The following is a 15,471-nucleotide window of genomic DNA, read 5'->3' on the forward strand; positions in this document are numbered from 1 at the left end:
GTTAGTATGGGTAACACTGTGAAACAGCACCCGTGTCTCTTTAAAAGCCTTATACAAAATGTACAGCAGAGCCTGAGTGCTAAATTAAAGGTGGTTCTTGGCTTTGTGAGGCAGCAAGCAGAACTTTGTGCTTCTTGTCTGTGGTTCTCCAAATCCTCGAGCTGAGCCGCACACTGTGCCCATCTGACACCCACACTGCCATGCTGGGCCAGCAAATCCGTGCTGGAGTCCTCACTCCCTCTTGGGTTTTGCTTATGAATCAAAGGAAAATAACACACATCAACTTATTTCTGAATCACATCCTCCAGGAGCCTATCTCGAGCATGTGACAGCGCCTGTGGGCTGCGGGAAGAGCTCTTCCCCTCCTTCCCAACACATCAGTGCAGCTCCTTCCACCTCAGGAATTTCTGTTGGGGTTGAGGCAGCCCACGAGGACACCTCGATGCCACCTGCTGCAGGGCTGCTGTGGTGCAAGGCTCCTTGCAAGCATCTGTGTGCAAAGAGTTAATGTGATGGTGGCCAGGAACCTGCAGAAATAGAGCAGCTTGGCTCGTCACCTCTTGTCCCCTCCCCTGCTGGGGATGCTGAGCTATTACTGAGCACGTTCCTCGGGAGGTGTCACTGGGAAAAAATACTCTGCAAGCACTGGGAGCTGCTTTCATCTGGTGCCTGTCTGTCCTCTGACACGTTCGTGGATGTGGGGCTTTGCTCTGCATGGCACACACTGGGGCCAGAATGTGACAGGCGTGAAGGAAGCACGCGCTGCTCGTGGTGAGAGCAGAGCAGGAGAGGAGAGCAGCAGTGTCCCATCAGTGGGGCTGTTCTCTTTCATAGGAAAGGAGAATCTGCCTTTCAGCAAGCCTGGAAAGCACGAGGCTGATGGGACCACACTGCAGGGCAGTGATGGATGGAGCATCAAGCGCACAGTGGAAGGAAAGCAACCCCCAGCATCACCAGCTCCTCCCAGCTGGTACTTGGCCTCAAAAAACAACTCCACCAGCAAGGCACAGCAACCACTCTGCATGAGGCACAGTGATTCAATCACACTGACCGGAGCAGCGGAGGCAGGCGTGGCCAACACTGAAGCAAACTCCAGCTGAAGATGAAAAGCTGATTTAATTAGAGTGAGATAATGCCATTTCCTAGTCGACCAGAACATGGGAGAATGCCAAGTTGAAGCAAAGCAGGGGTGAAACTAGAGAGGAGCTGGGATCTCAGAACATGCAGCTTCACCAAATTCATAATGCTCTGAGAAACTGTGACAAGCTTGTTTGAAAGGTGTGAAAGAGTCTTGGAAAATGTCAAAGTATTTCAGCACCTTCTGGAGGTTGCTGAAGAAACTGGATTTTTCATTGGGAGATGCTCATTTCATTCTTTCCTGCACCTCCTGGACTCATTCTTAGTTTTTCCCTCTGTTTCAAGGCTGGTAACGGCACCCTTCACAGACATCCTGAGAAGTTTCAAGCAGGTAAATATTTAGCTGACGTTCTGAGAAACATAGGAAGAACAACGTAACAATACACGGCAATGGTTGCACTCCCTGCCACATCATTGGCACAAAGGTCTTCGGTGCACACCCTGCATGGAAGGGCAGCACCCAGCTGCAAGGTGCACAGGGACGGAGCAGAGCTCCCAGGCACGCATGGGCAGGAGCACCCCAGGACCTCAGAGCCAGCAGGAGCAGCAGGAGGGAATCTGCCCTGCCTGTGGCATTCCCTCGCCAGGAGCACCTCGTGGCTCCCATCTTTGCTGGAGGCCAGACAAGAAGCGCACAGATATTGGAAAATGCTGAGTTTGCTGTTGCAAGGTGCTGAGTCTGCAGTGAGCGCGGGGCACGAAGGAGTAACAGGAGTTTCCTCAGCTCCAGGCAGCCGTGCAGCACTGCGAGCAGCGCAAAATAATTCTTGGCTCTCAGCGCAGGGGGTTTCCCCTTCAGGAGAGCATCAAGGTAGGTGTGCGACGCTCAGCACACAGCAGCTATTGCCCAATGTGTGCACACCTGGTGCTGAGCTCTGCTGGGTGGCACCGACTCCTAAAGTTATCCTCAGTACCCAGCGCACTGCGGCCTCTGGCTCTCCCATTGCCTGCCCCAGCTGCTGCTCAGAGAGCTTTGCGTTCCCATTGCTTGAACCAGGGCTGCAGGTTTGGAGAGCATCCCTTCAGTGAATCGACCAGCTGGGAGAAAAACCTTCACCAATACTGTGAGAAAACACATTGCATCTGAGCTGAGAAAAAGCAAAGGAGGGAAGGAAGGAAGGGAGGAAGGGTGGAAAAGAGGGAGAGAGAGAGGGAAAGAAGAAAGGAAGGAAGGAAGGAGGGGGGAAGGGAAGGAGAGAAAGAGGGAAGGAAGGAAGAAAAGAAGGAGGGGAGGAGGTAACAAAAGAAGGGAGGAAGGAGGGAAGAAAGAAAAAAAGAAAAAGAAAAAAAAAAAAAGGAAGATGACGAAGGAGGAAAAAGCCCCTACCCTTTATTTGTACAAAAACTACATTACCCACAATTCACGGCCACGTGGGAGGAAATGCTGTTTCTGCAAAGGAGGTTTAGCTTCAACAGCTGCAGTTTAAAAGCGAAATGCAGGGGGAGGGATGGGGCTGAGCGCTGCAGGGCGGGCGGTGCGGGGCACGGAGAGCCGCTGCGCTGCGCTGCGCTCCGGAGCGCGATGTGGCTGCGGGGCTGCGGTCGGAGCCGCGCGGGGCCGGGGCTCGGGTCACTTTGCCGCAAAGTTTGACCCGGCCGAAACGTTGCGGTTGCTGCGGGTGCCCCCCCCCCCCCCCCCCCCCCCCGCCCCCCCCCGCGGTTAAAGGCTGGAACCCCGCGGGGGGGGGGGGAGGAAAGGGGGGGGTGGTGGGGGGGAACCGGCGTCGTTCCCGTATGCGTGAATGTATTGCGAGAGAGGAAGCTTGCGACAGCCGAGAGGCGGAGGCACCGATTCTGCTTCTCTCACCTCCGCGGGCATTTAGCAGAGAAGAAGCGAAGAAATCAAATAAATAAATAAATAAAAATCTCTCACCGATCGCACGGCAGCGCGCAGGAGCCTCCACCCCAACCCCCCCCCTCCCTCCTTCCACCCCCCCCTCCGCCGCCACCGCCGCTCGGCGCCCCCGCGCAGCGCTCGGCGCACGGCCGCGGCCCGGAGCTGCTCCCCGCGGAACGCACGCGGGTGCGGGGCGGCCCCATGAGCGCCGCCGGCTGAGAGCGAAGAGGAGGAGGAGGAGGAGCGGGAGGAAGGTCGGACGGCTGCGGACAGCGCTCGCTTCAAGGAAGAGGAAGAGGAGGAAGGGGGACCGCGGGGTTCCCCCCCAACCCGCCCCGCCGCCGCCGGGGATGTGACGGGCGGCGATTGTGCGCTGCTGAGCGGCCCCGGGGGGGCGGGGGGGGGCAGCGCGGAGGGGGGGTGCGGGGTGTTGAGTTGTGCCGCTGCCCTCCGCGCAGCCCCCCGGCACGGAGCGCTCCGGCTATTTCTAACGAGGAAAAAACAGCCAACCAGACGGCGGAGGAAGCTCCAAAACGCACTTTGTCGCTTTTTCTCCACCCGTCGGGTTTGAGGTTTGGTGCCGGGTTATTTATTTATTATTTTATATATATATATATATATATTTTTTTTTTCTTCTTTCTGTTATTATTGTAATTTTGTGCGAAAGGAAGTTGTGAACAACTGCGAGTCAGGAAGTGGAAATCCACACCGGTTGTGACAAGCTGGGGCTCCAAACTATTTCATTATTTATATAGATGTGTCTATCAACATTCTGCTTTTCATCCAAAGAATAAAGGGAAATGCCGGCCGGCCCCACGCCTGACGGGGAATGACAGACCGCATCTGAGCAAAGGAAGGACTAAATATATCAGCTAAAGCAGCACCGGGATTTATTGAACTCGAGAGACTTTTTTTTTTTTTTTCTAACCTAAAGACCGAGCGAGAGATTTAAAGGGTCATTAAAAGGGGAACAATTTGCAAGGCCCTTTGGCTCGTGGAGCACAGCGAACCTCCAGGGCAGGAGCGGCGTTTGTAGGACGGGCAGCACATGAAGGCACCACGGCAAGGCTCTGCGCGATGAATTTTCTATCCTATGGATACCACTTGTGAGGTTACGCACCAAGATCTGTAATTGATCTCGCACCCGATAATTTCAATGCCTAATATTCCCCAGGATTGCTGGAGTACCCGAGGAGCTGCGTCGGACTGTATTCCGGGTATGCCATGGGCTGTATTCAGAGCATTAGCTGCAAATCCAAAGTTTTCCGGGAAAGTATTTCGGTGATTGAAGTCAAAGCCTCCATCGATCCCATCCCCACCAGCATCGACGAGTCCTCCAGCGTGGTCCTGCGTTACCGCACCCCGCACTTCCGCGCCTCGGCGCAGGTGTTGGTGCCCCCCATCCCCAAGAAGGAGACGTGGATCGTGGGCTGGATCCAGGCGTGCAGCCACATGGAATTCTACAATCACTACGGGGACCAGGGAATGTAAGTCATAGAAGTCGTTCCAGAGCACGTGCATGTGTGTGTGTGTGTGTGTGTGGGCATTTGTGAGGTGAGGGGGAAGAGCAGGGAGCCACGGCCTGGCTGGGATGAGCCAACGGCACGGTTGGGTTGATGCTAGAAGCTGGCTTCTGTGAAACTTAGCAGGACTTTCTCCTATGCTTTGAAATAGCGAGCGAGCTGGTGCCTGCACCTTTTAAAGCAGTGGGTGTCCTTGTCTTTCTGATGGGAACACGCTCAGAAAAACGTGCTGCTGGCGAACCAGGAGCAGCACCAGAGAGCCAAGCCCCGGAGCCAGCCCTCCTACAAAGGGCAGCCCCCTGCATCCCCCCATCGCGCACTGCGCATTGAGGCACCCCGGGGCAGCCCTGAGGCTGACACTTGTGGCTGCTCCCAGCCCCGTGCTGCTGTGCTGCAGTGTTGCTACCAGTGCACCGGGGGCACGGGGATGGCGTAGGGGAACCTGCTTGGAATGCTCTTGGCTGCAGGCAGCCCTGAGATGGGTTTAGCCAGGGGGTAACACTACATCACCTTGGGGCAGGGTTAAAAAACAAAGACATTGGCTTCCTTTGGGGTAATTGGAAGAGTGGGAATAGGCATACATATCTATAGGAGTGGGAATAAGCATATATATGTACGGGAGGTGGGAGGAACGGAGGGGCTGTTTGCACTCCAAAAGCCCCGTGTTAGCGGTCAGACAGTCACAGTGAGACTCGAATGAGTCAAATGGAAATGTCACCTCCCTGCTGTGAGCAGTCAGCCCCCCCCGCAGCCCTCCGCCGGCGCTCTGCTCGTTGCAGGCTTTGGCCCACAGTGCAGCCGGCAGCAGCTCTGCGTGCCTCCATGGAGCTGCAATTCTGCAACTCATGGTGCCGGCAGCGCAACCCTGCAGTGCCTGAGCTTGGAGAGCAGAGCTGGGTGCAGCGGGGGCTGTGGGCGCTGCTCGGCTCTGGGAGCACGGAGGGAGGATGGAGGAGTGAGAGCTGCTGCCCTTCTGATGATCCTGGGGGGGCTGGGGGGGTGATGCTGGCTTGGCCTGCGTGGGGAGGGTTGAGGGAGAGAGTGGGAAGGTAGGGCTGGAGAGGAGAAATTCGGACACAGCGCAGTGCCCTCCTGGAGGCCTGAGCATCCGCAGCCCTTCATTCCTGCCCAGCTGCAGGCACGGGTTGGGCAGCTCAGACATGAGCAAATGCATGCAGGGAGACGCAGAGCACGGGGAAGGGCGCACCAAGGAGCAGCCCTGAGGGACAGACTCCTGTCCTCACGTCCTCTCTGCTCACACAGAAAGCGCCTGGAGGTGCAAACTGCAGCACCTGGCCAACGCTGGCAGCAGGAAGAGAGCAGCTGAGCTTATCTTGATTTTAGAAGTACTTACAGCAGGCCTGAAAGCTGTGGGCTTTTTAGCTTCAAACCCTTCTATAGCAAGGACAATTTGTTGCTCAGACATCCCCAATTCCAGGCTGTGGGGATTTGCAGGTGTAATTCTCACATAGGAACCAGCAGCCTTTAGTGAGCAGCTGCAGGGGGACGTGGGGATGTCCCCAAGTGCAGCTCACATCTGCCACAGCAGAAGGAGCAGGCAGGGGACCAACGTGCCTCTGCTGCTCACCCCACACCCCCCCTGAGCTGTCTGACTGCTCTGCCCCTGAGTTCCCCCGTTGGTAAAGCAGGATGTGGTGCAGTCTCCCCAGGATGCGTTGCTTTGAGAGCTGCGGGCCAAAGTTTGCTGTGAGCAGGCAGTCAGAATGAAGAGCTGCAGATGTGTGGGAGAGCCATTATCCAGAAAGCCAGGGAAGCAGAGAGATGTTTCCCTGGGAGGCTCATTGGGCTGATACGGAGGAGCAGTGCAGATGTAACCAGGATGGTGTGCCACCATCTGACAGCCCTAAGTAAGGGCTGAAAGGCTGCTTCGTGCCATTAGAACACACTCTGGAAGATCTCTGTGCAGGTTTTGCCCTCCCTGTGGCTGTCAGCCATTGTAATACCCCGACCTCTATGGAGCTGCATTGCTTTGTGCCATTCATCCCAGCTTTCCACGAAGGGATGCCGCTGGAACAACCATTTTTCTCTTCTTTTTTTTTTTTTTCCTTCATCTCTGTGGTGGCAGCAAACCCAGGACTCCAAATGAGGTTGGGGCCAACCCCAACAGCAGCGCTTGCAGCAGCCCCCAGTGCTGGGACAGAGCAGTGAGGAACAGCCGAGCAGATGGAGCTGTGCATCAGGCTCAGTGCACGGGTGTTGGATGCAGAGGGCATCAGTTTGACACGTGCTTTTAAAGTGGAACTGATGATTTTTTGGCCAGATAAAAGCGTTTTTAGGCGTATGGAGAGAAAAATAACGAAAGCTTCAACCACACGTAAATGCTGGGGTTATTTTGCTGGTGGCTCACACTGCCAGGAGCACAACAGCCTGGGCAGGAGGAAACGGAAACACTCTGTCTCCTCTCTGCATGCAGATTTGGGGAACCCCCCCCCCCCCCTTCATCCCAGTGCTGCTGTCACCAGGCAAGGCTCACTCCAAGCACCAGGACAGGATGCTGCTGTGCCACGTGGCATCCTCAGTGCTGGGCCGTGGGGTTCTGACCTGCAGGACCCAGCTCCAGCAGAACCAGCATCGCCCAGTCCTGCTTCTTCATCTCCATGGAGACGTGCAAGGAGCAGCGCAGATGGTGGTATGCAAAACAGAGCGAGAAATAATGCGGTTTGAATGGGACCAGCTGCAAATCTCAAGGAGCTGCAGGTAGATTTCCTGCCCTGAGAATCACTGGGACAGCCGGGCAGCGCCGTGCCATCACTGCACGTTAGTGGGCACCTCTCTGTGGTGAGAGTAATTCTCCCACATGCGCCGGGCTGGAGGAAAAGCCTTTGGTGCTCTTATGGAACGCCGTGGCTGATTTATAAGGGTTATCCTAGGGCTGCTGCTGGGCAGAGTGCCTCTCCTGGTAGCACGAGGATGTTTGTTGTGAGGGGTTTGGTCTCTGGTGATGCTCATTGTGATTGAAGGTTTCAGAGCAGCGGGAGTGACAGAATTACAGCCCAGAACGTAGCGGTGTTGGAGCCGACGGCCACAGCAGACCTGTGAAACAGAGAGGATGGTGCCTTTCCTGCTGTTGTCAGCAAAGCGTTTACTGGGCACTTTCTGGCCTTCCCTTGGCTCAACACCATCCCAGAAAGGTGCTGATGCAGCTGAAGATCGTTCCATTGCATTCTTTCCAGCACCACTGCCGCATTACTGAGCGCAGACAGGAGGTGTGCTGGCAGCAGGGCAGCCAACAGCAGCAACCACTGCAGCCTCTGCTCTTCACAGCCCAGCCTGGCACCTTCCCAGCCACACAGCCTCCATGTGACCTTCGTGTCACAGCTGTGACCCTTCTGGACATCGTCACATCTCAGCCCCGGGCTGCAGTCATGATGAGAACCAGGCACCTGGACAGCAACCCTAAAACCACTGCTGAAAGGGAAGGAGAGCCTGAATTCAACCTCCTGCGTGCTTCAGGGCTGCAGGGAGCAGCCTGCTGAGCCGTGTCCTCCGGTGTGCATCCCTTGGGATGGCTCTGGGTTGGAGGGGAAATGAGCGAGCATCCCTGGCTGTAGCAGGGCTGCTGGGGGTCCTTCTGGCTGCTGCAGGTTCACGCTGACTTCCAGGGAAAGGACTCCCTCTGCCTGCTGGCTGCAGGGAGCAGAAGGCTGCAGCAGCCGATGCCGCATCCCATATCCGCACATCCACATCCACGCAGCCCAGCACTGTGGTTCTGACCCCAGATCCCATCCTGCACCTGCAGATTTGTTCAGGTACCCACGAAAACCATTAAGTGATCCCACGGGGAATCAGGCAGCGACTGCCAGACGTGTGTAGTGCAGTGCCGAATGAGCCGGTGATTACAAACACGTTGGCGCTTCACGGTCGTTAACTAATTAGCAATCAGCCTTGTGAGATGGTTACGTCAGTCCCAGCCATGGGAGAGGAGCAATGTGTCCCCAAGCACCCCAGGAGCTCCTGTGTGCCGGCACTGTGGGATGGCAGAGGGCTGCTCTCCCTTCTTGGCTGACCTTTCCATCAGGCTGGCGCACGGCGCAGTGCCACCGGCGCAGGGATGGGGCGGCGTTAGCACCCTGCTGACCTCTGTTTCTCTGATTACTGTAACATCATCCCGGCCTTTGAACTGGGTCCTTCCTGGGCTGTAGAGAGATGGGTTACACTTCCAGCATCATGCAGTCAGCGGGGAGGGACCGCAGCTTGGCCAGGATGAAAGGGCACGACTGCAAGCATGGGCACAGCATCAGAGCAGCGAGGGGAAATGGGAGCCTGTGGGGGGAGGGAGGCAGCTCTGTGGGCAAACCGAGTCCTGGAAAGGGTCCTCATTGTTATGAGTGGCATAGAAAAGGTCTTCTTTCAGGTTGGATGTTAGGAAAAACTTATCTGAAAGAGCAGTGCTGCACTGGCACAGCTGCCCAGGGGATGGTGGGCTCACCATCACTGCAGGTGTTCCAGCCCTGTGGAGATGTGGCACTGAGGGATGTGTCGATGGGCACGGTGTGGTGAGCTGGGGTTGGGGATCCTAGAGGTCTTCTCCAGCCTTTGTGACTCTGTGATTCCTGCATGAGAGCGATAAGACCCAATAAGAGCCGAACAGGAGTGCATTCCCAACTCATTCCTCTCCTTCCTTGAAGTCCTGCATGTTTCTGAATGAATTCATTAACGTGTTATCCGTAATTTGTTGGTTTTGCAGGTCAAGTTGGGAGCTTCCAGATCTACTGGAGGGTAAAATCCAGGCCATCAGCGACTCGGACGGAGTGAACTATCCCTGGTACGGAAACACGACAGAAACCTGCACCATCGTGGGTCCCACAAAGAAGGAGTCCAAGTTCAACATCAGCATGAACGACAACTTCTACCCGAGCGTGACGTGGGCAGTGCCCGTCAGCGAGAGCAACGTGGCCAAGCTGACCAGCATCCACCGGGATCAAAGCTTCACCACCTGGCTGGTGGCCACCAACACGGCCACCAACGAGATGGTGACCTTGCAGACTATCAAATGGAGGATGAGGCTGGGCATAGAGGTGAACCCCAGCAGACCCCTGGGGCAGCGTGCCAAGCTGCAGGAGCCCTCGGCTCAGGAGCAGCCCCAGGTCCTCAGCAAGAATGAGCCAATACCACCCAGTGCCCTTGTCAAACCCAATGCCAACGATGCTCAGGTACTCATGTGGAGGCCAAAGGACGGAGCGCCGCTCGTGGTGATACCTCCCAAGCACCGATAGTAACAAACCTGGCGTCCCGGCACTGAAAGGGAGAAAACGTAACTGGAAACAAAGCGAAACAATCACTTAGGTGTTAGAATAAACACGTATAATCTGAGCAAAATCAAAAATGCACTTTTTAGTCATTCAACAAATGCAACCATTCTACCTTCTCCCATTGGGACGGATTTCACTGTGCTAAAGCTACAGAGGAGACCTCGGGCCGGGGTCTGTCTCACCACTGGATTCCTAAGGGAAGGAATGAACACTGATGTCTACCAGTATTGCTTTTTTTGTTCTCTTCCCTCTTTCAGTTCCTGTTTGAACTTCAGTCTCATTAGCTTGCCCAGACTGCCCACGACAATAAGAGCATTTTATTTGGGATTTCAAGAGTCTTTTGTTGTTGTTTTTTTTTTTTTCCTTCTCCTTTTCGGTTGAGAACAGAAGTTCCTGGGGCAACAAGTCAACTATTTAAGATAAGGATTTTTCTTTTTTAAGCTGTAAGGTTCTGAGTTGCAAATCCAAGTCATGCGGCCTTATGTAGACTTTGCTTTGCATTGCCAAACTTTTGCCTTAAAGCTACGTCTGAAAACAACAACAACAACAACAAAAACACCACCGGGCAGAATGTCCTTTCTACAGAGCTTGTGGGAAAAGAGCTTCGGAGCGAGGAGGAGATGGTCAGCACGTCACAGGCAAACGAAAAGGGCACGGGATTGGAAGAAGCACCATCAGAAGAAAAACCTTCCTGGTTTTCAATTGAGGAAGCTCGGAAATCATCTCGGTTTCAAAGCAATGCAAACAAACTGCTGTCGGATGGAGCTCCGCGGCCGTCTCCCCGCTCGGCAGGAGGAATGGAGCTCACCCCATTTGCACTTCTCGGCGTTGTACCACGGGATGCTCTGATGGGCAGAGCCAGCAGCTGCAGCCTCGGGGTCACCACTGTGTGCGGAGGCATCGAGACACACGGGTGTAAGCGAGGGCAGATCCATCCGCTGCGTCTACCCAGCAATATCCACAGTTCAGGAACGGCCGTGTCTGAGCCCAGCAGGCACCGTTCCTAGCAAACACTAGAGACAAAAGCTACGAAAAACTCTTCTTCCTACGGTAACGAATCACGTTGGGGTTCGTAGGTATTTTTCTTCCCAATGACCTCATGATCTACACAACTTCCAGGACCGGGGTGAGACCGTGCCCGTTTGGTTACGTAGCCAAGGATCCTGCACGGGGCGGGAAGCAGGGAAGACCCACATCTCGGGTGTAGATCCTCCAGTCAAGAAAAGTGCATTTGGAGCAGGAGCCAAAACCTGGGTTTCAGCAAGAACCTCATCCAGATGGCTTCAGAGATAGCAGCTGTGTTTCTGCAGAGGAAGGGGGTGTGGGAAGGTTGCTCTCAGGGGGGAGGGGGCGCCTGTGGCAGCGCTTTCTGTGAGATAACGTTTCTTCCTCTTATTCACAACGCGCCTCCAGAGCTGGGGCTGAGCAGAGCCCAGCTGCAGATGCTCCCGGCCCTGCAGAGCTGGTCCGAGCAGGTCTCGGTCCCACGCTCGCTGCTCAGAAGGTTCTCCCATGGGGGAGCACCATTCGCTGCTATTGCCACCTCCTCCTCCCACACAACAAGAATTTCTCCTCCTTCGCTTCTCCAAAGCCACGCCGTCTATTATGGCAACAGGTTCAGCATCTCCCCTGCGTGGGGAAAGCACGCCCCACAGCCGCCTCAAACCAGCAAACGTGGACGTGGGGTCCCTGCAGCGTGCCCCCCCAGCAGGCTGCCCTCCTCCCTGTGCTGCAGAGCTGCTCTCCCCCTCCGCTGGGAGACCCTACAGGTAGGCAGTCTGACATCACAAGCAGCTTGCAAACAACTGGACTGGATCAACCTCAAACCCATCAGCCAAAGGTTGCCTACATCTAGGCTTTGGGACGATCAAGGACGAAGCTAGGGAGGCTTTGACTTGCACAGTCACTCTCTATTAAATTCCATTTTCTTACACGGATTCGGATCCCAACTACAGCTCCACAGGCACAGCCCTCAGGACTTGGCTGTCTTTTCTCCTAGGCAATACATGCAGAAGAGGACAAAACGGGAGCTGTGGGCGATTGCTGGTAACACTTGCACACACCTCTGCTGCTGCTCCAGGCAGACCGGCGGGGGGGAGCAGAAGGGGTATTTATGTCTGGTATTCACTTTGTCTCCAGGTGCTGAGTACTTACAGTTCTCACTGATGTCAGCATGGGTCGAACAAACGGGGCCCAGTTGTCTTAATTAGCTGCACAAAGGAATTCCAAGGAAAGATTTATTCTCAGTCACCAAAAAAATCACATTCAGGGAACACCTTTGTCCTTTTCCACTTTGCTTCGTGTTGGACTCAGTTTCTCCCAGCACATCGAGTACATCTGTTTCCTTCTCCCTCTACCTGGTGGACTGGATGCACCCATGCAATTCCATACCGACCTCCTGGCTAAGTTGTCCTGTTGCACTGAACGGACCCAGCTGAGCAGCAAATATAAAATCCAACCTTCACTTTGGGTCAGCTTTGCATGGACCTCTCCCTCCCCAAAGAATGCCTTTATCCCGTGCCTGGTTTGGACCATGCCTCCCTCCACCTCCATCCGCACCACCACACCCAGCATAGAAAGTGCTGCTGCCTCTGGTGAGATCCCATGCTTTGTGGTTACAAACGATATTTTTCCAATGCTGCTTCATTGCGAAACTGACGAGGACAGATGGGCTGTATCTGAAAGGAAGGGTGGCTGGAAGGGGTGGGTGCTGCCGGCACCGCTGGGTGACAGCTGGGGAGTGGGATGGGGACCCAGGGCATCCATCCAGGAAAGCAAGCTGCTGCTCTGGCAGCATTCTGCAGCAAAACTAGAAAGGATGCCCTGGGAAGGGGATGGAGCACCGCGCTGCCTCACCACTGCCAGCAGCACCAGGGTCAGGAGCCCAGCAGAGCAAACCCAGAGTCAGAGCAGTGCGGGAGAAGGGGAGGTGGGTTGGCCCATTCATTCTGCACGGCCCTGGGAAGGCGAGGGGTGAGGCACAGCAATAAGACTTGTCCTTGGTCTTGCAGAGATACTGTGAAAACAAAACCACGATGTACCAAGTCTGGACACTCATGGCGATGTAAAAACAAAACCCTGCTTTTATAACAGACGGAAAAATAAAATGAAGTTTTCAAACCCGCCTGGCCTGGAGTCGTTTGGGTGTTGGCTGGTTTCAGCAGAGCAGTTCCCCACCTCAGCTGCAATGCTCTCGTGGTGAGCAGGGAGCTTTTTCTCCCCATTGCAGCTCTGACTCCGCATCAGACAGAGCGAGGAGGTTTCTGGTTAAAAATACCAGCCAGCATCCTGCATTTTTCATGAGCAGGCCGTGTGACGGGAGGACAGAGCAGCGATGGAAGCACACGGCAGCCCAACTTCTGCAGCTCTGCTCCCTGATGCCGTTTGCTCGGGTAGCAAAAGGCTGCAGCCATAAATACTGCACCTGGGGGGATCCCTCTGAAGGCGGCAGCCAACCTTTGCTCAGCCTTTTCTATGCTGCTGTTGGGTTCCTGCTCCCATCGCCCCAGCCTGCGTGCAGGCATGCAATGCAAACAGCACCGTGCTCTGCTCAGGGAGATGCAGCAGCACACAGCAGTGCAATGGGTGGGAACACAGCAGGGGAGGGCGAGCACGGCGTGCATGTGGGAAGGAATTTGCAGGGATGGAGAGGACAGGTTCAGAACGGGATTCATTTCAGTGGAAACTCTCCAGCCTCATCTGTTGATAGGAGGCTAAATTTAGGCATCCCAGTCTGGGAGGGAGGAGGGGGAGAGGGGACAGCAGGCAGTGCAGCGCTGCTCTGACAGCCTGGGAGCACCAGGTCACACCAGCAGTCCATAATGGAGCAGGGATGGGCAGTGCTGCCAGGCCAGTACCAGCACCTCCAGCCTGCTGAGCCCACAAACCACACTTTGCCTTCCCAAGGTTCTCCTGCATGGCTTTAAGATTTGCTACCCTCCCTGTGAAGCAGAAGGCAGCAGTAGCTCCTTGCTTTGCAGCAATATTCTGCTCACCTTGCCCCTGCTCGGGGCTTTTGGCAGGGGATTTCCCTCTGCTGGTACAAACCAGGTCTCTTTTCCTCTCTATCTCACACCTCTGTAAGCTGCTCAGATGCAGCAGCTGCTAACACCAAATTTCATTCCTCCGTGTTTTCAAGCTTTAAAGCGAGTTCCTTTGAGCAACATATTGACATGAATTGAAGAACCTTGAAACGCCAGCTGAAAACCCACACTGTGCCACGTGCACAGAGCTCCTCCAACAGTTTGCACTGGGATTCCCTCACACACAGCCCCAGTGACCCCAGCACCCTTCTAGGTGCACAGCCCTGGCAATGAGTGCCAGCAGGAGAGCCAGAGTGGGCTGTGAGGCATCCCAGGGTTGCAGAGGGCTTTGGAATGCATGTCCTGCATTTGGAATGCTTATCCTGCAGCAACGTACGGGAGAGAACTGAGCATGAGGCAATATGGAACAAACTACTGGCACCTGTGCTGAAGGACGGCATCCCCACAGAGCCCAGCCCCAGTTTTGCTCCTGGAGGAAGGAAGGGCTCATTTCAGGCCACTGAGGGCCACTCATTGCCCCCAAGCTGCCTCTACCCAGCCCCTGGGGCTCAGTGTGACACTGAAGAACAGAAACTCCTTAGTCACTACCAAGGGCTGCCATGCCTGAGCCTCTCGCAGGGTTATTTTTCCTTGTATGAAATGCTGAAAGCAACGCACAAGGACAGCACGATGAAAACTAAGACGGGATGAACAAAATGTCACTGCAGCCCATGGGGCTGCCCTGGTGGGGACACGTATGGGGTGACAGGAGATGGGCTGTCACTCACAGGCACAGAGCAGCACCAGAAAAGCACCTGACCCAGCCTCACCACCTCCTCTGTCACTGAAATGGGCAAGAAAACAAAAAAGGGACAGAATGGTAATGCTAAGCCTTCCAACAGTTGTTATCACCTCTTTGAAGACCAACCAGCACGGACAACAGAAGTAACAAATAAGGGCTCCAGGCCCACACTTGGTCATTGGTTTCCTCACCAGCCCTGCCAGGCTGGGAGCTGATTTGTCATGGCTTTGTTCTTTGGTGGACATCTGCCCACATGCAGGGCAGAGGCCACGTGCTCCCAGGGCACCCAGCACAGCCGACAGCCTGCAGCAGTTCCTGGCAGCCAGCAGCCGAGCAGGGCACGCGCTCTGCAAGCCCTCGAGTCATCTGGTAAAAATGCAGACTTTGGGAAGTTGACTTTGCTACGTTTTGTTCCTGTAGGCTCACGGTCACGATCAGCCTTCCAGTGCTGCTCAGCTCCTCCAGCAGCTGCTATGGAAACCAGGAGCAGCACCCATTCCCCAAGGGCAGGCGGTTCAGGGGTTGGCTTGTTTCAGCCACGATTTTGGAAGCGTTGCAAGAGAGCAACTCGTGTGCTCAACCAGCATCTGCAGTCATTAGCAGAGCCTCTCTATCACAAAGGGAAGAGGAGTTAAACAGTCAGCAAGCAGCACAGCAGGGACAACCCCCAACTGCTCCCAAAAAAAGAAACTTGAAATGGCTCCCTGTGCCAACACTGCATTCTTACCCAGCTGGTCTTCTCCATGCTGGCTATCTGGGGGAGCACAGCTGATACGGCCCTGTGAGGAGGTGCTGCATGCCACAGCCATGTGAGATTAACGCCAAGAATTTAAGGTCAGTCGTTCAGGCCAGCTGCTATTTATAAAGAGGAAGGAAA

The 15,471-nt window shown here is 55.0% G+C and overlaps 1 protein-coding gene and 1 long non-coding RNA gene across 2 annotated transcripts; one reads left to right on the plus strand and one right to left on the minus strand.

The window, feature by feature from the left end:
- Position 1: 1 nt before the first annotated feature.
- On the minus strand, positions 2-2,295 carry LOC122184244. Its single transcript, XR_006180512.1, has 2 exons — positions 2,000-2,295; positions 2-1,881 (listed from the first exon to the last, which is right to left on the minus strand). It is a non-coding gene; the product is annotated as an uncharacterized LOC122184244 (long non-coding RNA).
- Positions 2,296-3,381: 1,086 nt separating this feature from the next.
- FAM78A (family with sequence similarity 78 member A) lies at positions 3,382-12,890 on the plus strand. Its single transcript, XM_042879176.1, has 2 exons — positions 3,382-4,461; positions 9,206-12,890. The coding sequence occupies exons 1-2, from the start codon at positions 4,199-4,201 to the stop codon at positions 9,732-9,734; spliced, it is 792 nt and encodes a 263-aa protein (XP_042735110.1). The 5' UTR covers positions 3,382-4,198; the 3' UTR covers positions 9,735-12,890.
- Positions 12,891-15,471: the final 2,581 nt, after the last annotated feature.

This window comes from Lagopus leucura, unplaced genomic scaffold (assembly GCF_019238085.1).
Source record: "Lagopus leucura isolate 7727_CA_CO unplaced genomic scaffold, USGS_WTPT01 Super-Scaffold_100022, whole genome shotgun sequence".
Lineage (NCBI taxonomy): Eukaryota > Metazoa > Chordata > Aves > Galliformes > Phasianidae > Lagopus > Lagopus leucura.